We start from the raw sequence: 27,720 nt of genomic DNA, 5'->3' as shown, positions 1-27,720 counted from the left end.
TCTGCGATATCTGACCCTCATTGAGAAATATACTCAAGTTTTCTGATGCCTGTCACTGAATTTACCTGACAGAGTAATGAAGATCTCACCACTAGAACCCCGATATCCCAAACCTGAGTTTGAAATATTGCAGGAGTACTGATAATGAAATATCTGTTCCTGATAACTGAGCCTTTCAATTATAGTCTTATTTGCAACCTCCATAAAGAAGTTCTGACGCTTCCACTGTTAGAAGAATGGATGAAATTCAGCAAAGTCCTTTTAAAAATCTCACATAGTGTCTGTTTCATGAGCTTATCTGGGCTGAAGCTATCCCCCCTCTCATTTTTCTAATACAAAAAACAGCATATGGAAAAATCAATAACAGCACAAGTGTTGGGAGTCTGGAATCCACATTGTCACAAAAGCAAAACAGCAGAGAACATTCAGGAATTGCCAGAGCAGCTTCATGGAGGTGTAATGAAAAAAGCAAGGAAAGAGCCAGAGCAGAGTCTCCACACCAACTGCTTGAAACACAGTGCCTGAGCTGCCAGCAGCTTCCCTCCATCTTTGGAAGCACCAGATGAGGAGGATGACAAAACTGTGCCAAGTCAGTCTCTCTACAAATAGTACTTGGACTGTGAAACTTGAGATTTCTACCCCTTCTGGTTAAATCTCTTCTGGACAACCGCTAACTTATCTCAAATGGCAGCAATCTGTTTTGCCCTGCTAATGGTTCAAGTGCACAGAATGATTCAAAGCAGAGGAACTTACATTATTTTCCTCTTTCTTAAAATTTAAATCTCTAAGTACACATACAGTACTACGTTAACATAAATTACCTAAACTGCAAATCTAAAGGTTTTAAGTTACTTGTTTAAGCTTATTTTTACTCTCTTGTGCATATGACAGCCTCTAATCAGATAATAAGCCACAGTCGGCGCACAGCTTAAATTCACAGCAGCACAGAAGTTTGCATAATCAGACTTGCTCTTTTCTTACATGCACTTAAATAATTTCAAACTAGACTAAAATAAGTTAAATCATTAAATGTCTTATGTTTAATTAGATTCATAATAAGTAAATAGCTACAAAGATAATATATATATAAAAACATCAATGGATTTGTCAGAAATTTACTCCAAGGTGAGATACCCTCTACCTCCTTTAATTCAACTCAGTGAGTACCAGTGAATGTCATTGCAGGGATTCACACTTCAGAGGACACTTATGTCCTTGTGAGACTTAGAATATGGTACATGAAATTTGTGTTAGACATGAATACACCGAACTCTGTTTTCAATATAACTCCTGATGGCAACACCGTTTAAAAAAAAAAAAAAAGAAAGAAAAAAAAAAAAAGAAAAAAAAAAGAAAAAGAAACAACTAGCAAAATAGTTTTCTTTCACCAAAAAATAAAAATTAAAATTAAAAATAAAGAAAAAAAAAAGAGTTGTACAAAATGCAGCTGTAGTGTCTATAGTTCCTAGGTCTGTAGATTACATATCCACACATTCACAAGTCTAAGAAAGAACAGCAGGTGGTTGTATGAAACATTTTGCACCTATCAGTGGAAGATGATTTAGGGTACAGTCCATGAGTTGCGTACCAGTCAACTGACGTGATGTTAAAGTCATAGAGCAAACCCATTTCTGCATGACATCACAGCATTAAGCTTTGATTCAGCTTTTTTAACAAGGAAGAAATCTACCATAAAACATTCTGCAGTTTTCAATCAAAACAATATGTAACTTGTACAGAAAAGCTTGTGTAGTTAATGACCGTCCTGTCTTTTCTGTTTAGAAAGTCCCCACCACACTACAGATATACAGCAAGAGAAAGTCAAAACAGGAATCTATTCATGGCACGAGTTAACTGGTTGTATTTGTATAGAGCTCAGCAGAACAGGCACTAATGGGAAAAATAACAACACATATCACAAAACTCCCCTTATCGTGGCAGAGCTGTAGCTCAAAAAGATTATTCTGTCACTAGGGGTCAGTATTAAAACATATTACCTTAATTCAATACAGCTAGTGGAATTCCATTGTTGATTTCCTCCTTCCGGATTACAAACTTACGTTAAACAATGAAAAAGACAAAACCCATATTATGGATTATTACCTGTATGTGTTTCTAAATTTAGCATTCACATACTAGGATTTTTTTGCATCTTTTCTCATAAATTCACACATACATTCATGTAAATATATATTATCTCATGGCTCTTCAGTTTTCATCTGTTTATGTGAATTAGATTCCACCAACAGTCTTGAAAGAGAGAATGTATGACTAAGTTTTCCATTTTCTAATAGAAAAGATTGCTAATGATATTTATACCTAATGGCAATAACCATTACTTTTTAATGACAATAACAAAATCTGAAACGTAAGAAAATGAGACAGCCTTTTAATTTATTCCTTGACAGCCAAAAATTCTAAAAAAGAAAAAAAAAAACAAATCTACTGTGAACAACGAAAATCTCCCTTTAAGAAGGTAGGAGACTCTCGCTATAGGTGGGCACTGCCCACACATTGAGGACCAAGGATATATTTTGAATCATTAGATCAGAATATGAATTTCAGCTCGGAATAGATGCAAAATTGATATAAGTCAAGGGAGAAACACATTTGCTCCTCAGTGGGCACTGCCTATAAGCAGTGATTTCCCAGCCTAGCTTTCTGCTCTCAGTCTACTCACATATCTCAGAAATCTCCGTGCACATCACAAAGCACATATTCAGATTCTGTAATAATACCTATAACTGCCTATATGAATGTAGTTTTCCTGATGTAGATAGGTCCAGAGATTCCTCTGAAGAATTCAAGAGAGAATCATGTAACATTAAGCCTTGCTGATTTTTGTATGATATTTTTGCTATCTTGAGCCTGGATAGGATACTTAGAAATGTGTAGCATGACATGAATTATAAACCCCAGGAGAAATATTTTGCCAGATTGTCAGTCCAAAGGGTACCACAGTTTCCTGCAGTTTCTAGTACAGAAAAAGAAAATCCATGCTTTCCTTTCTTCCCCCAGACCAAATTAACTGAATGCTATAAATTTTGCACTTAAAATAAACAATTTAAGACAAATATTATGGAGGCTGTTAATGAGTTAATTAGTTAGTACAAAGCAATACATTTCAGAATATATGTTTACCTTTAGTGGCAATTCTAGTAGATGCCCAGCATTCTGACAGTGCCAGATTTACGAAGCCAGCTATCAGAAATGGCATTTGTGCTAAGACAATGCTGAAGGAAATGGCTGGTCAAGTTAAATAATACCTAACTGGTACATTCGATATCTTATTTCTATTTGTTACTTCGAACCGATATCATTCTTATATTTAACATGACTAGCTTACCATAAATACACGAAGTGCAAAAATAACTGGTTACACTTTAAACAGGAAAATGTCGGCAGAAGAGAAAGTGAAACGGTTGTTCTGGAGGCAGTTGTGTAACGCAGAATGACTTATTTTTCTGTCCAATAGATGGCACTGCTGTTTCTTCATTTATACGTAATTCTTCAATTTGTGCATAATGAACATCATTGAAGTGACTGTGCCTACATTTCCTGATGCCTGGATACATCTAAAAAGGACGGACTCCGTAGATTCTATAAAATGGCATTCAACCATCCATATAAGTGTATACGGCTTTCAACAATGCAAGTTACCATTCTGGATTAAAAAAATTTAAATGGATGCAAATAGTTGAACATGATTTTTTTCTTCCCAGAAGCAGGGAATCAGAAACCAATTCTGGCATATATCACAAGCGTGGTCTCAGAGCAATGCGCACAGTAACAACCCCAAGCCACTTTTATCATATGTTAGAATAAGTACATGAGATTCTAAGTCGCAATATGGCTCAAAATTTTGCAATTTTCTTTTTATTTACCCGAGTGTTTTCTGTTTTACAAAGACCTTGTAATCAACATAGAGAACAACAAAAATGCCATCCTACTTGATGATAAAATTCTGATAAAATCATAATCTGACAATGTCAGTTTTTAAATTAATGAGGCATTTGACTGTATTTTTTTAATGTGCTACTGAAGCATGACATAACATCAGCTGTGCAGCCAAAGGTTAAATGATGGAACATACTAAAAGTTACTTACAGTAATTTTTATGTATTCTGGCAGAGACTATATTGAATATCCACGTTTTCCAGTGAAATTGTTAGTATTGGACTCATGTTCTCTTCTGCTCTAGACCTTTTGTTCAAATACGATGGGGGCTGAAGTCGCTGATCAGTTTATTTATTTTTGCCAAATAACAGTTGCTCGGGGACTGGTGTAAAATGACAACCTAGTCTCTGTCCCATACATTGTGAACAGGTGTTCTAATTACAAAAGCCTTACCATATTTGACACCTTTATTAGCTGTCTCAGTTGAGAAACAAAGGATTGATTGGGCAGGAGTGCAGAACTAGCCTTTCATTGCTGTGGGGAAGCACCTAGAGGTCAAGGTTAATATACATTAGTGGGGGGCAGTGTTGCCCATTGCCTGTGCTGCTCTTGTGTTATTAATCAGTGGAAGACTATTTCCTAATAAGATAGCTATTGTTGGAGTCAAGTATACATTTTGTTTTAACTTGTATTTTCTTCCATATTACAAGAAAAGCAAGTAACTTTTCTTCATCAAATATTCCTAAAAACAACAATGATTCTCCAGGAAAAAACCAAAAAACAAAAGCAAGCAGTGTTTTGTCTATTTGCATTCTGTTAATACACATTGTATACGATGAACGGGAGAGGTACATATCCTTCAATCAATGTAACACATGCCACAACAGTCATAAAAATAAATACAGCAGAACACAAGTATATATGTTCAACAAGAACAAATTTTGTGATCTGGTGGGATGGTAAATAGTGAAAACACACTTAGAGTAAGTGGTTTTCCCTTCTGCTGCAGCCATTTTCTGGTGCTTTCCCTGTGAGGTCTTCCTGATACTACTAGCTTTATGATTTAATGTTCTTTGAGGGTTTTTAACAAGAATCAAATACATAGCCAATAAAAGGACACTAGTCTCATTAGTCCAATTTGGGACCTGAATATTGTCAACATAATTATACACCAAGGTCACATCATTAAAAAAGTATATCAGCATCTTCATTATATATACACTTACTTCCAATGATTTATAAGATAGACACACCAAATATTCTGGAATGAAATATGATTATGGTAACTCAATCTGCAATGCATTTTTTCCAAACTACTTTTTTCACAGTTATTTGAATGTAGAATAAATATGGGCCAGGCAGTTGGTCAGTGAGCTGGAACTATACCAATTTGTATCAGCTGCGGTTTCAATTCTATATATTCATTTGTAGATCCCAGTCACACTTGGAGCCATCTATGACTTATTAACGGTTTTGATTTAGAAAAGAAGCTTTGAAGTAATTATATAGTCACATGGCATTCATCCAATATACATATTTAATGTAAATTATTGCCTCCTGATTTTCACAGAAGACCTGTGATTAGATTATCTGGTGCTTCCATATTGTAGTTGGAGCTGGATTGCAAGGAGAGAGAAGTATATGCAAGCCACCTTTACAATTTCCTGACTGCCTAGCAGGAAAAAACACAGCCGCAATTATAATTCAGAGGAACAGAGACAGCTATTTCCCTGCCTGAAATCTAAGAGAATTGTTCTAGCAGTTGAGCTAAACAATGTCATGACTATCTCCCTGGCAAAAGAAACTGAATGAGTTGGCATAAGCTGCTATACCAACTTGAAACTCTCCAGAGATCCCTTTTTCACAATGTGAAACCTCAAAGGGTTGCACTACGAAAAACAGCTGTAGCAGAGCTGAGAGCTTGACCCCTGGACTCCAGTACGGTGCTCTTTTTATGTGTGTATGACTCCCACTGACACCAAGTGGAGTCACACACATGAGGAGAGCAGAAAATCAGACCCCCAAAAGAAAAAAAAGATCTACTATGTGAATCTGAAAACAGAATATTATTCTCTTGTGTCACATTATGGCTCCATCTGGCAACATAAAGTGAATACCGGTGACTATTAGAGCTGAATCAATAAATTGAAACAAATAATTTATTTGGTGCGTTATTTTATTTTTCACTTCAAAGAATGCTTGTGAATGGATTACAACTTCCTTGAGTATATTCCAGGAAACTTTTAAGGAATTTTATTTTATGGTTTGTTGGTTACATGTGATTGCTCATATATGTCAGACTGCTCTGTTTCTTTTCCTTGAACAGAACTTTTAATAGAGTTGGGAACTCTGCAACTGACAATAGAATTTAGTTGGTACAATTATGTTGGAACTTACAGTCAGCTAACCAACCACTGTTAATTACTTTGGATACTGACAGTACACTTCTTTTAGAGAATGCACTATGAGCATTCTTTATTACTTGGGAAGCAATAAGAAGAGAATGACAGCACCAGTATCAGAATATCTGAGTATCAACTGTCACAAATCAGTTAAAAAAAACAAACTGATGAGTCATCAAATTTTATAAAATAACTTTCTGATAGTGAATTTTGAAAAACCACCCCACATTTAATGTCTTAGGATACGAGTCATATTTTTGTCATATGTTCCCTTCAAAACATGACCTATACCTCTGCTTTCATCACATCTGCTTCATACCTCTCTCTGATAGAGCCAACATTAGCAAGGATAGCATAACATTTGTAAACCTGATGAGAACCAACCAATTCCAGATGACTCATGAGCACCACAGAAGGCCTTACAGGCTAATTCAAGAGTCCTGCTTTGTAGGATAAGGACAAGATGAGACATTCATTAAAAACCCAAACATTACCATTTGCATTCAAATTAGTGCTTCAAATAATAATTTGATTATTGCAGACTCACCTTGCATTACTATGACTGGCTGTTGTCAAATTGGCTAATGCTATGACTGCAGCTTCTTTTACCTCTTCATCATCACTGCTTAACAACTGTACTAGCTGGGGAATACCTTTAAAACAAACAGTTGTATACATGAACATTTAAATAAACCATGGCAATCTACAAAGTCATAATATGTTCCTTACAAAAAAAAAAAACACAGATTCTCATTTCCCACCTTACTTACCCTGGAGTCCAAATGCACGCTTGCTAGCTACATTCTCACACATGGCAGAAATAGCTTGGGAAGCAGCAACTTTAACTCCATCATCATCAACTTCCAAAAGATTTATGAGACAATTCTCAATGTCTTCCTCATTTAAGATTTTTCTATTTTCAGCTTTAAACAAAACAAGAACAATAGTATTAATCTGCGTTCATTTTACCAGTCAGCAAGAGAACACAAATTTGATTTCATATACTTACTTCCTATAAAAATTTGCTTTTGATACCATGAAAATGAGAACATTTTGCTAACAGACACACTAGCAATTAAGAAATGTGCATGAAGGATGTGATCCAAAACCCATTAGACTTCAGTGAACTCTGAATCAAGTCCAAAAGATACCTATTAAATACAGCTTTAAACACACATAGCCTATATAACAGAAAGCAAAGTTTGATTGCTATAAGTTGCTATTGCAATGCCTACAGGTTTGATTAATAGAGATTTTTCCATTCAGTAGATTACACTTTAGTTAATGCTGACACAGATCAAACGTATCCACAGGAGTCTGACAAGCATGCTAACAACCTCATTCATTCCAGAATGGATTAGATCAGAAGTCTGGAGGAAAGGTCCAGACATTCTCTTCTCCCAGCATACAGGTATCTGAGTTAAACTTCCTTACAAAAGCACTGGACAGCATATAAACCTTACAGTTACAAGGGTCAATAAACGTTTAACCACACACATAATTTGAAGCAGATTAATTACATTCCTGAAGTTACAGTTAATTGGTAAAATTTTAAACTGTATCAAAGAAATTGAGGAGCCATGAAGTCCATACGCACATTTGGAAATTGCACTACCACCAGTTAATTTTTTAAGGGATCAATGTCTCTGTGTAGTCTGTTGTCTAAAGAAAAAATTAGAAAGAAAAAACAAAGAAAAATAGTGGAAGTATTCTTTAAAATAAAACTAAATCTATGGTGAATGGACGTTAACAAATCTGTCCACAAAACCAAAGGAAAAACAATGTGATTAAATGCTTTCTTGTGAAAAAAAAAAAGGCTCGATGTTGTTTTCTCCTCTCTAGATCAATTTTAACTGTTTTTAGAATCATCAGAGATATGCAATTGAAGTCACAAACTAAAAGATGTAACAGATAAAACAGAGAGAACTGTAAGCATCTGCAGAACCTTGGCCACAACCCTGATGTGTATCAGCAAGCTCTCAAGAGAGGGCCTTAATTGGGATTACAGACCGTTTTGACAAGCAATCAAGTATGCTGCTGGCCTGTTGCTTGCCAAAGTAGTCCATAATCCCTAATAATGATCTCTAGAGGTTCTTCATGCCTCAATAATTTGGTTCTTGTACAGAGTTACTCAGTACTACACAGATTTTTTACAATTATTCTTGTCTTTAAAGATAGTTAATAGAAAACACTGTTACATTTTAGAGATAATTTATGCCTATATGACATGAAAATAATTCATTTGAATGGGTGAAAATGGTGGTTTAAAATATTTTAAGCAGAATAAAGAACTTTTCAAGGATGGAGAAAAACAGATTTTGAATTACTGTAAGCATTATGCACCTGTATTTGGCTAGCTAGCTAAATAGATGAAAACTATTAAGATTTTAAGATCCAGGTGCCAATTCTTCTTAAGGGAAGAATATTTTATACTGGCCCTCTGTTTGTACGCATTGTTCCCTGTGCTTTTTACAACAGAAGGAATATAGAGCTGAATAGCATCCTGTCTTTAGGCATTTCTCACATTCAGTGCCAACATTTACAGAGATGGATCTCTTGATCCTTAGGTCATTTGAATGCATTTCATTTAATTTAAAATAGTTAGGCACATCTAACCAAAACAGCCTGGAGTACTAACACCTCTGTCCAGTATTTCGTGAATTGACACTGTCACAAGCTAACCTTTGTTTTTCAATGGATTTTCCTGTTTCCAATTCTTACTGTAAAGTCATGATCAAAGAGTTCTACTGACCATCCATTCATCTCTCCATTGTCAATTCATGGAACTAGCTACACCAATTTCAAATGGAAAAAACATTAACTATTACCATGAACTCCCATTGACCTTGAGTTGAGATAACCCAGACAAATAAAAACTCATATTATAAACTATCATATGTTAATTAGGTTACAATACTCATTTAATATGCTCCGGGTTGGAATGAATTGCATTTAGATATATGTTAAGAACTTAGACAGCTTCAAACCAGAAGTCTGTCAGTGTGAAACTAAACTTGAGTGAGCACAGTCATCACTTTCTCCATATACACTCCATAGCATTTTGCTGTTGTGATATGTCAGAGGAAAGTCAGGCACTCCTTAAGCAACAGTCCAAACAACCTGCTCACAGACATTCAGTAATTGACAGCATTAAACTATGTTTTGCAAGGTGACTGCATTATTTGCTGGGCAAGGAAGGAATCACAGTAAAATTTACCACTATAAATCTCAGTATGCAAAGTAGAACTGTTGATAGATTAACACATTAAATTTAAAATAACACTGTAGAACAAAACTAATTTTCAGTGTCAAAGGAATAATCATGTTTAGAAATGTGATCAATTTAAACTTAAACAGAGTAGCATCCTGAAGATGCTACTCAGAATTGAATATAGTGTTTGTACCAGGTAGGATATTCTGATAGAGAGAATAGCTCTTAAGTGATTGAGCCTGCATTATAACAGCAAGATCAACAAACAAGTTACAGGAATCCTTTCTAAATGGTTGATAGTGGCACAAAACAAAACTGTTTGCTATGATCACATCAGGAAAAAGCTAATCATTTCAAAACCAGATACTACAGTATGCATAGCTAATAAGGTTAAAAAAAAATCATGCTCTATCATAGCAGAAGTATAGTTTTTCATTTAATGAAAATCAGTCTTTTTTTTCTCAAGTATGCAGGAAATATTCATAAAATGCAATCAATTATCAAACCTGAAAAATGTGGGCTCCTGTATGGCTACCGCAAATTAATGAAAAAGCCATGTGAGAACTTAAGAGTTATGTTTTACCACATTGGATTTACAATGAGTCAAATATTAGTATAGTAAAAATCAGAGCTGCTGTTTGGACAGGCCTTTTGGTAGATTTACAACCATGATCCAAACAGAAAAAATAAAATAAAATAAAAGAAAAAAGAAAAAAAAGCACTATCTGCATATTGGGATAAATATGTGTTTTCTTTTTGCTTTTGCAGTATTCTTTTAAATGACCTCAGTGCATCACTTTTCTTTCCGCTGGAAGACTGACTTTAGATCAGTAGCTCAAGGTATTTGAAATAAACTCAATATTTCTGGGGGTCATGCTGAATAGCAACTGGATTGCGTTTCTATTGCACCACTACATATCGTCCTTTATCTAACTGGTTGTCACCAAAATTCTGCAGCTTGGAAGAAAATATTTTAAATCTTCTTCTGATCTATTTTCCCAGCTTGCTCCATCTATACCAACTGTCGTAGGCTGAAGAAGAGAGCAAACCTTTATAATGAAACCACGTTGACTCCATTTGTAAAGATATATGACAAGAAGATGCATCTTTGCTGACGGTAACATTCAATGATATAAGATCATATGCCATACTGCAATATATTATGTGTACTTCTTGCCACCGTGCTTTAAAAATGTTGTGTTCAGACATGCTTCCACTAACAGCTGCTAAAATATTAGGCCACAAAAACTGAAAAAGGAGGGAAAGAGGGAAAGAAGGCTATGCTTATTTGAAAATAAATATGAAAAAAGATGAAGATGCGATAGAAAGTAGCAGGAGCAAATATAAATCTGCATAGCATACCACTTACAAGACTGTCACAAGACTATAAAAATGATACTGACAGTCCTAAGTAGCATAATAAAATAACAATGCTGGAAAAATACACTAAGAAAACACTGGCATAAGAAGGTTCCTTCCCATCTTTGATATCTAAACGTTAAAGAAAATAATTTTCTGTGATTTGCAAAGCTTCCAGCAGATAAAGATAAAAGCACACTGAAACAGAATACTGGGAAAGGTAGGTTCTACTCTTTTAATATATAATTTACAATCCAAATAATTACAAATTTTCAGAAAGTCAAACTAAGGAAGGTGAGAAAAGAATAGGAAAAGAGAAGATGAAGAAGAAAGACAGGAGGTCTGAAATACTGTAGAGAGGTTATTTTAGCTGTGTATTAAATCAGATACTTGTAGAATACATGTAAATTAAAACCATGATATAACGAGATGATAGGAATATGAACAAAATATTTAAACTCTGCAGTCATAGTTACTGTTATCGAAATCCCTTAACAAAATCAAAATGTACAGAAGACAGAAGTATATTGTTTCTTACATTGCATTTTCTTATATAGCTGTACTAGGCAGAAATTGCAACTCAGAAACCAGTGCATGGATGGAATTAGAAAAGTGCATTTATTTAAAAAGCATCACTGTGGGCAAAAATAATGATGAGTGTGTACTGTCTAATTCAGGATTCCTTGGAGAATTATAGAAAAGTCTACCAAAAGAACCATAGGATGAATCATTATAAAATATGACAATGAAACTATTTAACCCCACTGGGAATATTAATCTTCAAGCCATTTGAAATGTTGTTTTTTTTTTCATGTCCTCATTAAAGGAATTTGTACTTGAAACTTAATCATAGAATCATGGAAAAGATCTCTAAGAACGTGAAGCCCAACTGTCGACCCGTCAACAACATGCCCACTAAACTGTGTCCCTAACATCCAGGGACAGCGACTCCATCATTTTCCTGGACAGCCTGTTCCAATGCATTATCACACTTTCTGAGAAGACTTTTTTCCTAATATCCAATATCTTGATATCGTAATATCCAATTGCCTGACATTTAGATTAGCAGTTGCATACAAAAGGAACTAAGCTTACAACTACGTCTTAATTGATATCAATGAGAAATTATGTCACTAGAGGTGGTTTAAGATTTAAGTTAGCTGGCATCACCAAACAAAAGATGAAAGCCATATTTTCAGACCTATGTATTTTATCCTATTTTCCTATTTGAGAACAGCATTTTGCCAGAATACATTACATTTAAAAATAACTCAATCTAAAGTTAATCTTTAGATGTTCATATTATATATGAACATTATCCAGCTGCTGCTCAGACTGCCAAGATCCTTCACTTAAATGTGTTCTTACAGACGTACTGTCCTCAATCAGATAATATCACCTAATTCTGGATGGAAATTTACTTCATAAACAAATTCTCACACACAGATTTTTTTAAAGTCACATACAATCACAAGCTGCTCTGGCAATTGCCTTTGCTGCATTCTTCTGAATATCAGGAACAGTAGAGACTCCAACAAATGAAAGTAGCTTTTTAAGGCCTCCTGTCTGCTGAATCAATTGCATAGTATGCACGTCTTCAAGGCAATTTCCCAACACAGCAAGAGCTTCCACATGTAGATCACTGAATTCCTAGTGAGGAAAAAAGCCCAAATAACCTTCAGACCACAATTAAAATATCTTTGGCTTTTAACTTTGGAGGATAATTGTCATAACTTTCTCTTGGACAGTTTGATTATAGTGTAAATCTTTTCATTTTTGTACCTTCTGTATATATACTTTGATGTGCTTTAGAACTCAACTTATTCAAAACTGTAAAAACAACAACAAAAACATTTCTCATTTATATCTAAATGGGTTAGGCAAGTATTCAGAAAGGACCTGTCACCTCAGAATTTCAATAACTTCACAAATTTCTCAATTCATTCTATTTCCCTTGGTGACATGTGAAGTCAGGAAGCACTATATTGAGTGTCACAATAACATAAACAATGTCATTTCCAAGGAAGGAAATTATATTTAAAGGCATGGATATCAAAGGAAACTCAAAAAACAACATCAGTACTCAAACTGCAAACCAGCACCAGAGTTCAGCATCTAATGAAGATTTTGGAGAAAACATCATGAAAAAGCACACCACAAATTTGCCTGATATTTACAATCATTTGAGAAAGGACAGCAAATGCAAAAGAGTATCACAAATAAGGCAATAAAACAAACAAACATTTTTTTGAATCCCTTTGCTTTTTGTAGCAAGCTGGGTATGCCTGCTTATTTTGTTTCCATCATAGCTAGCTCCAAGAAAGAAGCTATTTCTACTGTTACCTTTTTTTCACAACATGCACAATATTTCTCATTAGTCACACAAACGTTAGCAGCAAGAACAAGAAACTTGTAAGGCAAGTAACTATACATTGGTTTCCAGTATCTGCAGAAGATGATCTAATCCTTGATTTTCTCCCAGTATTATCCTTGTTTCTCTGTCTTTGCTAATTACTTCCAAGGTTTTAAGGGCTAGCAACTGAATAACTGGATATTCAGATTTCAGTAGTTCCAGCAAGGGTGGGATTACATTCAGTTCACAAACAGCAGCACGGCTTTGAAAATCCTGTAGTAAAATATTCAACAAGGAATGTTAGCAATAGAGAATATAGCAGTACAATAATTCCTGAGTTTATAGAAAGAACATCAAAAATCTAATTTCAAAAATACAAAAAGCAGTCAATACTTAAGAACATGCAGTTCTAAACATTTCTTCCTTTTTGTCCATGAATCAAATTTAGTACAGTCTCCACCGCATTACATTAAAATCCAAACATTTTGTGCTATTGAGGTATACACTGCAATATCTAGCCCTAGCTAAACAACCCTGTTTACATTGGCTTTGCCATATTTATCTCAACATACACATTTTTTTAAGAAAGTTTTTAAAATTTAGTTTCATCATTTTTATTTATCTCAATGGGAGGAAAAATAGTTTTCCCACTACACTGTGGTTGCCTGGTTACGTCTTTCAATAATTATAAAACAATGATTAAAATTTTTGAATTTAAACAAAATATATGCTGCTTAATAAAAAGACAGTAGTAGATTATATTAAAATAGAAAAAATATAAATAAATTACAATTTGCTTTTAAATAGCTCATTGCACATGTGCAGCATGCAATTATCCTTATCAATATAAGCAAGCACCAGGTGCAGTTATCCAGATATACTCTGCAACAAAGACAGCGAGATAGTAAAAAAGGAGAAAGAGTAAAATGTGATTCTGAATAGACATGCTCTGATGCCCCAAAAGAGATAGAGTTATAAACGGAATCCATTATTGAATTGATTCGCTTAAGCTTTGGAAGAGAACTGACATACAAATGCACCATTCTTTTGCTAAGCAGCATATGGATGACATTAGTGCTGAGTGTGAAAATAGCCAATAACAAATCTATTCCTCTAGTATGGAAAGTAGCTGTTGACAGCATCCACCTATCATTAGAAAGATGTTCACAATCGTAACTATGGACTTGCTGGCCAAAAGAAGGCATAATGAAATTACTAATATAGTTCTATAATTATTCCAGCCTTTTAGATAGACTGGTTATAACTCTCATTACCAAGACTAATATTTCCCAAATAAGAAAACAAATACATATTTAATTGAAAACACATCTGAATCTGATTCTGATCTCACGTTGCTGTTCAGCATGGATAATTGCATTAGGTTGGACATGAGTATAGTCAGATCAGCTATATATTCACAGTTAATGCGACAACTAATGTTTTCATAGACATTGACGAGTGCTGGAGAGTAAAGGAACCAAATATTTTAAAACTATTGACCCCATGGGAAAATATTTATCTGCCTCTGTAATTTTTACTCTTTTCTAAATCAATAAACTTTACCTGTACCAGGAGATAAATACATTCAACTGAATTCTTCGTAACATCAGGGTCAGGACTACCTAGTAGACTTATAAGTGGTTCTAATCCGCCTTGCTCAAATATTTGTACTTTAGTAGTATATTCAACAGCCATATGCGCCAGACACAGAGTAGCAAATTCATGAATAACCACATCTTCTATAAGAAAAAAAATACATATTTTGATCCACGTTTATTCAGCACAGTATATGCTCACAGATCTGGTGGTTTAAGATATTGTAGAAAATAGATCAACATTAGCTGTTAATTGTACCTCAATTCTCCATTAACATGCTGCTCCATCTGTACAACATAAAATATTACTCAATGAATAACCAAGCTCTGCCTATAAAAGGGATCATCTATTTAATATGTATTAGGGCAAATTATAAGAGAAACATTTTCTTAAACTGCTTGGTTTAGCAAATGATTTTTGAGAGTATTTTTGCACAAGGAATGCTGTAAGTTACCTTCTGGTACCAGGTGTGACAGAAGTGAACTTGTGACATTCAGTTCCCTCAGTAACTTCTTGACATCATCTACAATGAAATAAATACGTGAGGTCTTTCATTCGGCAAGCATGTAAGGAAAAAGATTCTGCTCCTAGGGAAATGTACTTAAGGTTACTTCATGAGTGACAAAAGGACCTGACTGGGACTGACGTAACCAAAGTTAAACAAAGGAAATCGGCCCAGAAAACGCACAGGAGATTTTAAAGTACCAGATAATGTTCTTCATTATTTTATATATGAGAAGTTCCTCAATATTTCACATTGAAAATACTTGCATCTAGCAGGTTCTTGCTATGGATTACATAACATTAGTTGTCAAAGAAGTTATACTTGAATAGGTAAAATATTTTTGCTTACAGTAATCAAGCTAAAAGCAATACTTCCTTTAATTAGTTTTCAAGCTACCACTACCTATTTGTCTACAGAAGGTTCAATGTAACATTATATTGTGGTTAATGCATCCAGTAACGGTACTGCTGTACAAGATACACGAGTTCGCCATAATTGAAATGTTTCTGAGAGATGTTTGAGATAGCTCCATTTCAGTAACTCAGAAACAGATAACAAATAATTGCATCAGCACTGACCAGACAAGGAAGTTGGGTAAATATGCATATCAGTGCTTCATAGTTCAGGACTTTTTTTTGCTACTGATACCTAAGTTAGATGCTATAAACCTAATGCATTTCTTCTCCTACCGTTGTAGCTATATCAATGCCTTCGGTAAACACAGCATTTTCTGTACATGATAAATAGTATTTTATCCCTCATTTCCAGCTTTTGTAAATGTTCAGAATTTGTCATATCCACATTAGCCGGGCATCATAAATAGTCAGGCATTCTCAGATAGACAGAATTCCAGTAGTAATCTCCTCCATTTTCACCCAGTCAAAGCAAAAATAATGACTGGGAGGAAAATTCACTTATCTTTTACATTTTTTTCCAAAATGAGTGGTGCTCTCCAGCAGGACCAGTTCTTTTGAGTTACTAATATGGGATTTTTTATTTTTTTTTCTTCACATGAGCCACCTATTGCTGTAACAGCTACAACCACATGCATGGAAAAATATTGAGAAACAGACTCTTACGATTAGAAGCCATGATGCCAAATACCATGATGGCATTTCTGCGTACAATCGGATCTTCGTGTGAGATGAGTTTATACAAACGTTCCACTGCTCCAAGACCAAGAAGTGTCACTTTGTTTTCATCACCTGAGGAGTAAATAGGTTAAAAGTTCTGTAAAAAAAAAAATGCAACAAGGTCATAGTTCTAATGTAACAAAGTATAACAGTATTTCAGTGACCTAAAATATAATAGAACATAAATTAGTCTGTATACATCAATAATACCATCAAAAAGTTACTTAAGATCTTTGAGTATCAAGCAAAATATATCAAACACACTCTTTAAAAATGTAGTTCATGGATCTAATGTCATTCTGTTCTCCTTCCTGGATCACAACATTAAAACAGCATCTCAGTCTCCAACAGAAAGAAACTTGTAGGTCTCAATATTAATGTAAAAAGTTTGAGAACATGTATCAGGACTAACTCCCTTCTGGAAAAAGCCTTGCACAGGGACTCTCAGCTTCCATATGAGGAACTGCATTTAAGTTGAGCCCTTGCTCTTTGTTTCACCTGGCCACTGATCCAGACTGTGACCACAGATTTGACTTCTTGATTTGACCTCAAACCTGCCTCATCACTATGGACTGCTCAGTGACCACTGGAGCATTGACTGTCTGGTTACCACTGTGGGATGTGTTCTCACTGTACTCATGGGACTGCACCCATTTCGGAGGCCATGATCCCTTGCCTGCTCTGCTGTCACTGACTCCTGTTTTCCTTTGCCTTACAGAGCAGCCTGCCCCTGCTGCTACATAGCAGCAGAGACTATTTTCAATAGTTTTGGTGACACTTGCTGTTAAATGAATTTACAGATAATCCAAAATGACTGCCTTGAAAGTTAGGTGCTTCACTGGCGTGATAACTGGATGGATAACATATTATTACACAACAGATCACCAGGGGAAATGGTGATCCCATACATCTCTTGAGAGAAGTAAGGAAGAACCTGTTCCTTACCACCGTGCCAAGTGGTGGGGAAGGATATAGGCTGGCTTTTCATCATCACATTATCAGGGACCGTTAATCTGTTTAATCTCTTTTTTGGATGCCTTTCAAAAGCTACAATAGTTACAACAGAATTCGTCTCAATCTGGCTATTTAATATAAAAGTGATAAAAACAATTACTTTATGAAACATTAAAGAAAGAAAAAGCAATCAGAAGCCAGAAGTTCCAGTACTAAAATTGACTATTTAAATTAAACTGTATCTTCTTAATGTGTGTAATGGATAGTCTTTAACATCATCACGCACTTCAGATTTTTAATTCAATGCATAGGAACAATTTGAAACAACTGTTTCTCCAATATAAATTTCTACAACAAAACATTAAAAATTTCCATACAAACCACAGGACTTCTTTTTAACTGCAAATACGGGAGTGACAGACATTTCTGAGAGAAACAAAACAAAACTTCAACAGAGGTTGAAAATTTTAGTGCTAGGAAATTAAAAAGTTCTGAACAGCTGGCAAAACATAAGTAAGGCAGAGGAAAGCTTTCTGCAACGAAGACTGACCTTTTGATGCAAATTTATATATAGCATCACATGCTTTGGCCAAAACTTCCTCTTCTGGAGAATCAAGCATTAGTACAACTGTTGCTACTTCTTTGCTTTCAATCAGTAAAGGCTCAAACTAGGAAAAAAAAAACAACAAAAAAGGAATAGTACGAGTTTATACTGAGCCTTGCTGTGTGCTGCAGTAGACTCCCACACTTGATTAATAAATGGAGAATTCTAACTTTTAGTAACAGTTTGAAATGCTTTTGAAAAACAACAAAGAATAATTGACTTAATGCAATCATCTTGTTTCATCTTGCATGAAGATTTTGGGAAAACCCTGACAGTTTCCTGTGCATCCTTTTGAAGGGAAAAGACTACACAATTCTGTAACAAGTAAAAGAGCATCTTACAGCTTCCAAACCAAATATGGGAAGAAGTAAGATTTGGTTACTCTGTGGCATTACTACTTAATGGGAGTGATTAAAAATAAATAAATTAAAATGACCCGTCCTGTGCTTTCATCAACTCATTTCACATACTGAACACTAGCTTACCACAGTCCTGCACATGCTGAAGTATTTCTGTGATAATCCCTGGTGAGCTTTGTGTCAGAAAAGATACAAAGGGTTCATTTCCAGTTCTGATTTCTCTGATGCAGAAAAAAATCTTCCAAGCTGTGGGGTAACACCAAGCTGTGGAGTAAGGTCAATACACCTGAGGAATGGGATGCCATCCAGAAGGACTCAGGCTGAGCAGTGAGCCCAGGAAAACTTCATGAGGCTCAAAAAATCCAAGTGCAAAGTCTTGCATCCGGGTCAAAGCAACTCCTGCAACTGATACAGGCTAGGGGATGAGAGGAATGAGCACAAAAGGACTTGGGTGTGATTGACAAGCTGGACATAAGCCAGCAATGTGCCCTCAGCCCAGAAAGCCAACCATATCCTGGGCTGCATCAAAAGAAGCGTGGCCAGCAGGGCAAGGGAGGTGATCCTGCCCCTCTACTCTGCACTGGTGAGGATTCACCTGGAGTACTTCATCCAGATGCGGAGTCCTCAGTACAGGAGAGACATGAACTGGTTGGAGTGTGTCCAGAGGAGTGCCACAAAAATGATCCAAGGGATAGAACACCTCCTCTACAAGGACAGGCTGAACGTACTGGGGCTATTCAGCCTGGAGAAGAGATGGCTGTGAGGTGACCGATGGTGGCCTTTCAATATCTACAGGGGAGCTACAGAAAAGAAGGGGACAGGCTCTTTAGCAGGGTCTGTGCTGATAGGACAAGAGGAAATTGTTTCAAGCTTAAAGAGGGTTAGATTTAGGTCCGTTCTAAGGTTAAAATCTTTTACAGTTGTCAACAGTTTGCAGGCTGGTTCGGCCTGGTTCTGTGACCAGTGGGGTGGAGGGATTTCGCAAAATCTGCACCTCCAGAAAACGGAGAAAAGGGATCCCAAAATAATTAAAAACAGTGGCAACGATCTGAGAAGAAACAAACTAATTTACTAAATACGGTATCAGAATGCAAGATAACACACTATAACACAATATAATTAGAATTGAAGCTAATAAATCAAATATAATGAGAGAGTATCTGAAAGCTGTAGGCCTCTGTGATGTGCACAGTCAGGATGGGCAGCAGCAAGGAGAGGTGAAGGAGAAGAGAGCCAGGAGTTCTATCTCCTTTCTGACTGCAAAGCCCCCCTGGGGAATGTAGTAGTTCTTCTCTTCTGGACAGGTACCCCCAACTGGATCATTAACACTTTAACTCCCAGTGCACTACATGATGTTATGCGGGATATCAGTAACCAAAAATCATAAAACCATGCCAACAGTGAGGGTGGTGAGGCACTGGAACAGGTTGCCCAGAGTGGTGGTGGTAGCCCCATCCATGGAGACACTGAAGAACAGGTTGAATCAGGCTCTGAGCCCCTGATCTAGCTCTGGACATCCCTGTTCACTGCAGGTCCCTTAAAAAAGTCCCTTAAAAGTCCCTTCCAACACTAAGGATTCTATGATTCCATGAAGATCCATGTTCAGGGCGGGTAAGCTCTACCTGCAAACTGCTGCAGACATGGATATAGATAAACACATAGAGTAGAACCTCTTTCTATAAAAAACAAACAAACAAACAAAAAAAGAGGCCAAATAGATCATACCTCTTTGACACTAAACTTATGTCTGTTCAGCTTGGCTCAATATGTACTACTTCTCTATGACCAAAGAAGATATGCTGTCAATATTTCTTACAAATATAAGCTTCTTGGGGAGGTTTTTAACTCTAGCAAGAGGATTTTTTTTTCCCAGCTACCATTTTTCATTCCCTTGCAGCTGCTCCACAAGGGTACACCTCTGGGACAGCACTTCAAGGGCTGAAGCTATGAGAAGGGTATTCACAAAACAGTCTGCTGCAGAGGAGAATCCTTGCCACACCTTGTGTGCCCTTTTTCCACACACTGATGAAAATGTTCCCTATCTCTATTGGTTGTAGGGCCTGATTATTGGTTATAAAAATATAAATAATAAAAGAATAAGCTACAATACGTATTTTCTACATTACAATTCAAAATGGATTCCTAACAGCTCTCCCAGGCAATTGCAGACATTTTAATTACATTAGGCTCTGAATGAAAAGTGATATATCAAGAGGCAAAGTTAAATCCAACCCTGTAGAAAATTCATTGGCAACAGCAGGGTCAAGTCTGGCCAAACACTTTGTGATAGTATGAAACTTTAATTTTTATTAAAGGATGCTATTCTTTCAGGGAAACATAAATTAAACTCAAAGATTGATCTCAGATGAAGGTTAATAAGAAATGAAGTAAGAGTTATAAATCTCAGTTTTTTATTTACTTTGACCTAATAATAAAAATACTACTATGTAGCTCCATTTTATTTGTCTCTCATGTTCACAGGTAATTGTATAAACTACAATTCATTGCTAACTCCTAGGCTCTAATTGCGGGTTTGCATACAGGCAGAGTCAAATTGGTCTTACATCCATACATTTATACAGGTATTAGATTCACTCCTACTTTCTGAAAAATCTAACAGGCACCTTCCTATCAGACTCACTTTTGGACTGATCCCACCTTTTGAAAGACGTATCATCTCCTTTCATTCTATTGTTTAATCATGCTATTTTTCTAAAATATCCTTTTAAAAGCTCTTTTTGGACAAAATGAACATCATCTATTAGTAAAAGAGATGGTGATAAGTGCTCCAAGCCCTTTGTGGCCCTTTGCCAGATTTGTTCTAGTGAGTCCATGTGACTGTTGTACCAGATGAACCCAGAATTGGACAAGGCACTCCAGATTGGATCTCACCAAAGTTGAGTGAAAGACAGCAGTTACATCCCACAAGTTACCATGGCAATGTTGTCTAGTGTACCCTACAGTGTTACTGGCCTTCTTTACAACAAGTGCACATTACTAGAGCATGGTCAACTTACTTCTCACCAAAGCTGCTTTGCAGCTGGTCCTCACCCAGGTTACTGGTTACTACCTTGCACCTCCCTTTAATGAACTTACTGAAATTCTCATTTTCTCTGTTTCTCTAGTCTCTTGAGGTCCCTTTGAATGGCAGCACAACAACTGGTGCATCGGTCACTCCCAGCAATTTCATATTGTCTGTAAACTTGCTGCAAATGCACTGTGTCCTGTCACTCAAGTCACTAATGAAGAGGTTAACCTCCGAGGCACAACAGTAGTGACTGGCCTCCAGCTGGGCTTCATGTTGCTGATCACAACCCTCTGAGTTCAGCAGCTCAGCCAGTTTTTAATTCACATCACTGTCTGTTTATCTTGTCCATGCTTCATCAGTTTGTCTATGGGGATGTTATGAAAGATGGTGTTGAAAGCCTTACTAAAATCAAGTCAAATTAATTAGTGATTCCTCAAAAGGTGTTCCTGTCCAGAGTTGACAGTATCACTTCCGTTCCTCCAAACTTTGATTTTTAACATCAGTGTCACAAGTGAAGCTCTTTTCAAAAATACCCAGATTGCTACATCGTTCTTTTAGGGATAAAGACTCAGTATTTTCTCTAGTGGCAACCCTAGGCTTTCTGTTAACACAAGGGCCCCAACTGATGAACAAATAGCAGGATTGAGTAGAACAAACTTAAGATACTACCTACATAGGTTGCTCTGAAAGTAATGCTTCCTATTTATTTTCATGGAAACTACATCAGATACAAAGAGCACAATAACACCACTTGATAAAAAAAAATCAGCTAAAAAACACTATTTTTCAACACAGACACCACCATTAGCTATGTATAATTGCTAGCAATAAACAAGAGTCCACATGCTGTGCTTGTAAAAATCTGCACGGTCATCCAGAACATGGCTTGTATTTCATGTCACTGTCACCACTGCTGAAACACAGCACCCACCAACTCTCTGTGCTCACTTCACTTTCCAGCCTCCATAAATGTTCAGCAAGAGTCAGTGAATGTCAGTGGGTACAATTTTCTCCACATGGAGGAATTCAATTACACACCTTTGCTTCACCCACACTACCACATCAGATGTCATTTTGCCAGACTGTCCCTTTGCTGCCATCTGTCACATGGCAACAAAATGTAACAGCATATTGGCAGGAAGATTCAACCTCTACTGCCATACCACTAACATCCACCTCCGACACTGTGGGCCAACATCATAAAATAGCACACAATATCCAGGTGAAATCTAAAGGTTTGAAATTTGCTTTGACATGACTGGTGTCAACAATATTCTCATAGCGAGAAGATTTTCTTGGCTGATAGTAAAAACTCATCAAGGATCTACATTCATTTTTAATACTGTTTTGCTATGCAACATTCAGTTGTTTTCTCCTGAAAGGACTGCTAGAAGAAATACGCTAGCCTGAAGTACAATAAGAGTAAGGGTCTAAGCCGAAAACCACAGATGCCATCTGGAGTTCACTCTTTCTACTGCTTTCCTTTTTAATGGTTTTATTAACCTTTATTGTAAGTTTACTTTCTTTTTCAATTGTTTAATATCTTTCTTAACATTATTCACAGCTGACCGTAGTAGGCAGAAGGCTGTAGCATTCTTTTCTTCAGAAACTCTAAATGGTGGCTTCTGAATACAGGAGCCACAGTCCTGCTTCTATTGATTTTCTAGATAATTACCAAATATTCTCTTTTTACTACTTTTGAAGGTGGTAGCGTATCTGTAGACCCTAAATACATTATTATGCCTTTCCATTTTTTTATTAGACTGTAAAGATATCTAGTTTTAATTATTCAAGTCTGTTTTACTTAGTCTTAGCCACATGTATCTTCTGTCTGTGTCCTTGTTTTTTGGGTTAGTGTTAGGTCAATTTACCCCCTCATGTTAAAGTTTTAACTCAAGTCTCCATTTATAAGCATTTATAATTGATTGGATCTTATGAATTACATTTGTAATATTAAACTTTCCACAGAACAGTTGTGTAGGATCAGACAACTGCTAAACCTCAGTGACATCACAGCTTCAGACATCTGAATTCAACCATAATGGCTACTTTTATTGTCTTGGACAAAATTATTTATGCTTAAATAGCACTGACACCATGATTTAGCTTTTGCTGATCAACTTTGCTATGATGTTTGAAAAAGCTCTTCTAGTTCCATTACTCTCAGAAATAAAACCTTTTTTGTCTTGTTTTGTTTAAAAACAAACAGAACAAAACCAAACCACATGTACTAAGCTTTGCCTTTATTCCTGTGCTCTGCTTGGGAACATACGATTCTTCATTAACTAACTCATACTGAATTTGTGATTTGTTTGTTCAGTGTTTCAGTCTCGTATCTTATACTTCTTTCTGAATAAGCCACTAGGACTTATAAAACTTCTGTACTTTCAGTTTCTACTTCTATTTGGGTCTCCCTGTACTTTGCAGCTTCAGAGAAACCCTCAGAATGTGTTCATTAGCTATTGTCAGATCTTTAATTTCCAGTTTTTTGGGGAAATAAAAAAAAAAAGTAATATACCATCATTATTCCATATTTGGCTTCAACTCTAAGTACTTCTCACTGTGGCACTTTTCAATGATACAAAAAAAGAACACAAAAAAACAATAAAAAACCTACTCCTAGAGACCATATACTTTTGCAAAAGATCCAGACCATATTCTACAAATATTCAAAATATCTGTAAAACTCTTTTATTCAGTTAAACAAGCAAGCAAGCAAACAAACAAAAAACAAACAACCCTGCAGATTTATTTAGGCTTTTAACTCTTTCATCCTTGGGAATGTTTCCACAGATCAAAAGAGAAGCAGATTGCAGGTCCCTCCCACCTTCTCCTTTTGATTTTTACAAATGGAAAACTAATACTGCTCCTCAAATAAAAAGCAGCCTGGATTGTTTCATACATTACTACTTGCAAAGCCTGCCAAAGACAACAGTCTCCTCAAAGAACTACACATGCCCAGTCAGTCTGGCTTGTATGCTGTCCAAAAAAAGCAGAAACAGAATTATCTTTAAAAGACATTTTTAGAATAATGTGGGCAAACTAGGAGAGTAAGGAACTACGTAAGGATGGTAGATCTGGGCCTATAATTGTGCAATGTTTATTTTATAGCATGTTGTAGTTTATAAACTTACCACATCCTTGGGTGGGGGCTCTACTTCCTTCTTCACTTTTTTACCCATTCTAAAAACAAAAACACAAAAATGAAAAATAAAAACAGACAAACAATCCCCCTCCTGTCGCATGAATCAGTTTACCAGCGCTTTAGGGAAACTTCTAAGACCGACCTATGCATTTGTTTGACCCATCTAATCAACTGGAAGAAGAATTCACTGACACTGTAATTTCTGTACAGAAGGACATCCCTTCAAACAGAAACACTTCATTTGTGCAACACAACAAACTTTCTAACAGTTGAGCACATTCAGTAAAACATCTCAATCAAAAAAACAGCCAACTAAAAGGGAAAATGCGAGACATCCCAGGCTCAAGGTGTTACATGGTACAAATAAACAAGACATGCACTTTTGTAAGTCAGTTTTGACTGCATCTATAAATCACACAAGAACAGGCTATTTCCCTATATTTGCCTATACATTATATGTTGGCAAACATTTTGTACAGCTGTAGAATGAACAAATGAGTTCTACCTTGAAAAAGGATTTCAAATTCAATTCAAATTCTCTGTCCATATTTAACAGGAGATAAAAATTATGTCTGTGGGTACAAAGAAACAGTTTTGCACAGTACAATTTTCAATGATTTTTTTTTTTTTAATTTAAAAATATTACACCAGGTTCCATCTTCTGCTTTTTTTGTACTAGCACATGTGCAAGTGAACCTGGAAGACCTTCTCAGCTGCATCTAATAGCAGCTTCTGAAGCGTATGGATTTAATAATCCCATGTGGACCTAATTTCACGTGGCTTGAAAAACCTCGTCTGAGAGCCTTCCAGTTAAGCTACAGGCAAAAAGTAAAGTACAACATGACCCTCTATCACTAACAATGCAGAGAATATAGCCCAAGTTATGCCAAACTTAGGTTTGTTTTAACACTGTGTAAAAAAGCTCTTAATATCCCTTAAAAATTCCTTGGTAGTTCTCAAGGGAAAAGCACACTATCACCCGTAGCCAGGCCTAACCCAGCAGCTTCTTGTGGTGCAACACACGATAATTACTAGTGCAATGAGATACACAGCTTGGCTGATTACAAAAGTCAGGGCTATTGCTTATTGTGGTCACTAAAACTTTGTAGCTCTTCTTGAGTACTCTGAACTTTTCCAGGTAGTGCTCCTCTACTGGCATCCCAAATAACCTACAGCACAGCAGCAGCGAATCCAGCTGATAAGCACATCCTAAAAGTGGATGTGAAGTTTAAAACTTCGGTCACTAACTGTAGCCTTGAGAGGAAAACTCAAAAAACCAGATGCTTTAGTTCCAGTCTCCTCTATCCTTGTGCACACATACATGCACAAGTATGAACACACAGACACAAAAGCATTCAGTGTTTCAAAACTGCAGTTTTGGCAAGGGACCAATTAACATATAAGAGAAACTGTTGTGCAACTGATGTTCACAGTTTCCAATACTGTACATATTCTAACACTGTGAATAACCAAAGCTTTTAGCAGTATTTCTTCATGCTTTATAAGTGCATCCAACTTCCAAGGATATTTTCAAGGAATGTGTGTGTTGCCCCCCATGTTCAGAAACATTTGGTTCCTTGGTAATACTGAAAAGGCAGTATCATATGCAGCAAGAAGCGCAGGGAACTGGATAATTACATTATCACAGATTATGCCTTTCAGGCTATTTCTTTACTGCAGTTACTGTGCTGGATTTCAGTGCACTCTGCCAACAACTGTTGTTGAGCTTGGTTGGTCCCCATACAACATTTTGTGTTCTGCCTTTAGTGAGAGAACGACTGCTATGACACATGTAGTATTCTAGAATATATTAAACATTAGAACTGCATCTTCTGTACTGAATACACATATTTAAGGGTTACTGGTCCATAAGTCAACTTCTCTCTCTAACTGTGTATAGAATGCATATTGTTGACTCAGTTTATTATTCTGAAGATTTTTAATTTAGACAGTTTTTAGTGGGATTTATATTTTAATGTGATTAAATGTTGGGTTTATGTTACTTGAAAATGCTTTGAAAACCACAACTCTATTCACAAATGATTAAATGTAGTTAATTAAGTCTTTATGACAAAATAAATAATGTTCTTATTTGAGTAATGTTCTGTACTTTATATTCCATAAGTTGCTAGGAACATAGTTTTTCCACTTCTGTCTTGAGATGAAAAGGGTTGATTGTTTAAATCATATAGAGCTAGAGGTACTAAAGAACTTTGACTAAACAGATGTGGCCAGTGCATAGCTGAGCAGTCTACAGAGCTATCATTCAGTGCTACTTCCTGTTCTTCACCTGGAATGCACTGATTTCAGTGCTAGATAAATGACCCTGCTTTACCCTGCTCCGAGCCCTCCTCAGTGCAGTGATGCGACCAGATGCTGTCTCGCAGCCAGTAAGGCAGACATTAGGTCTAACTACATCTTATTTCCAAAATGACTGTCCCCCAAACTCTCTCAGTGTCCTGTTTCACTCCAAATTTCAGAAGGGCCATCACCTTTACTGCAGGACGAGAACTAATTTAGGCATCAGTACTCAAGTTAGTCACTCTCCTTTATAACAGATGGAGATCTAGCCAGTACATCCAATAGCTGTTAGGGCAGATCATCCTAAAGTAAGTGTCTAAAATTGGTCAGGTGAATCACACCTACAGAATTGAACATTTTTTCTTCTGATCAGAAATGGAGCCTAGAGCTGCTAGCTCATATATTGGCACTTACACAGCTGACAATTAAAATGAGATGAATATTTCACCGTTTCTCCACATGAATCCACATGCCAGGCCATCAGTGGACTCTCAACTTGTTTTTCACCAATACCCTTGTTCACCAGTGAGCATGCACAGAAAGTGTTGGGCTACTTTAATCACCAGATGATGGATAGTTGATTAGTATCAATTAAAAAGGCAATTAACAAAAGATTTGTTTTATAACAGATCACACTTGGAAATACGAGAAAAGTCTTACAGTGGTTGTACTGATGAAAATATTGAAACCCTATAAATACTTCCTTTAGTCTATGAGGTACATACTGACACTGTCCAAGTCCTGCTGCATACAAGTAGAGGTCATATTATTTTATTGTTTTTAAGTCAAACAAAGCATTTACAAAACATTACGTGATCCATTTGCATCTTCTACCTTCTAAAATCTTAAACAGCTAACACAACAACCTAAGAC

At 36.2% G+C, this 27,720-nt stretch overlaps 1 protein-coding gene across 1 annotated transcript in view; it reads right to left on the bottom strand.

The window, feature by feature from the left end:
• The window catches only part of ARMC3 (armadillo repeat containing 3), a 56,092-nt gene that overhangs the window by 24,130 nt on the left and 4,242 nt on the right, over positions 1 to 27,720 (bottom strand). Inside the window, exons 3-11 of the mRNA XM_072328943.1 lie at positions 24,536 to 24,584; positions 17,961 to 18,078; positions 16,403 to 16,528; positions 15,273 to 15,341; positions 14,786 to 14,961; positions 13,301 to 13,495; positions 12,336 to 12,519; positions 7,070 to 7,222; positions 6,847 to 6,952 (exon numbers count right to left, since the gene is read on the bottom strand). Coding sequence (XP_072185044.1) covers positions 6,847 to 6,952; positions 7,070 to 7,222; positions 12,336 to 12,519; positions 13,301 to 13,495; positions 14,786 to 14,961; positions 15,273 to 15,341; positions 16,403 to 16,528; positions 17,961 to 18,078; positions 24,536 to 24,583 — 1,175 coding nt within the window. The 5' untranslated portion in view covers position 24,584. The remainder of the gene's footprint in view (positions 1 to 6,846; positions 6,953 to 7,069; positions 7,223 to 12,335; positions 12,520 to 13,300; positions 13,496 to 14,785; positions 14,962 to 15,272; positions 15,342 to 16,402; positions 16,529 to 17,960; positions 18,079 to 24,535; positions 24,585 to 27,720) is intronic.

This window comes from Excalfactoria chinensis, chromosome 2 (assembly GCF_039878825.1).
Source record: "Excalfactoria chinensis isolate bCotChi1 chromosome 2, bCotChi1.hap2, whole genome shotgun sequence".
Taxonomy (NCBI): Eukaryota; Metazoa; Chordata; class Aves; order Galliformes; family Phasianidae; genus Excalfactoria; species Excalfactoria chinensis.
Note: the sequence above shows the minus strand (reverse complement) of the source record. Positions and strands in the feature narration are given on the sequence as shown.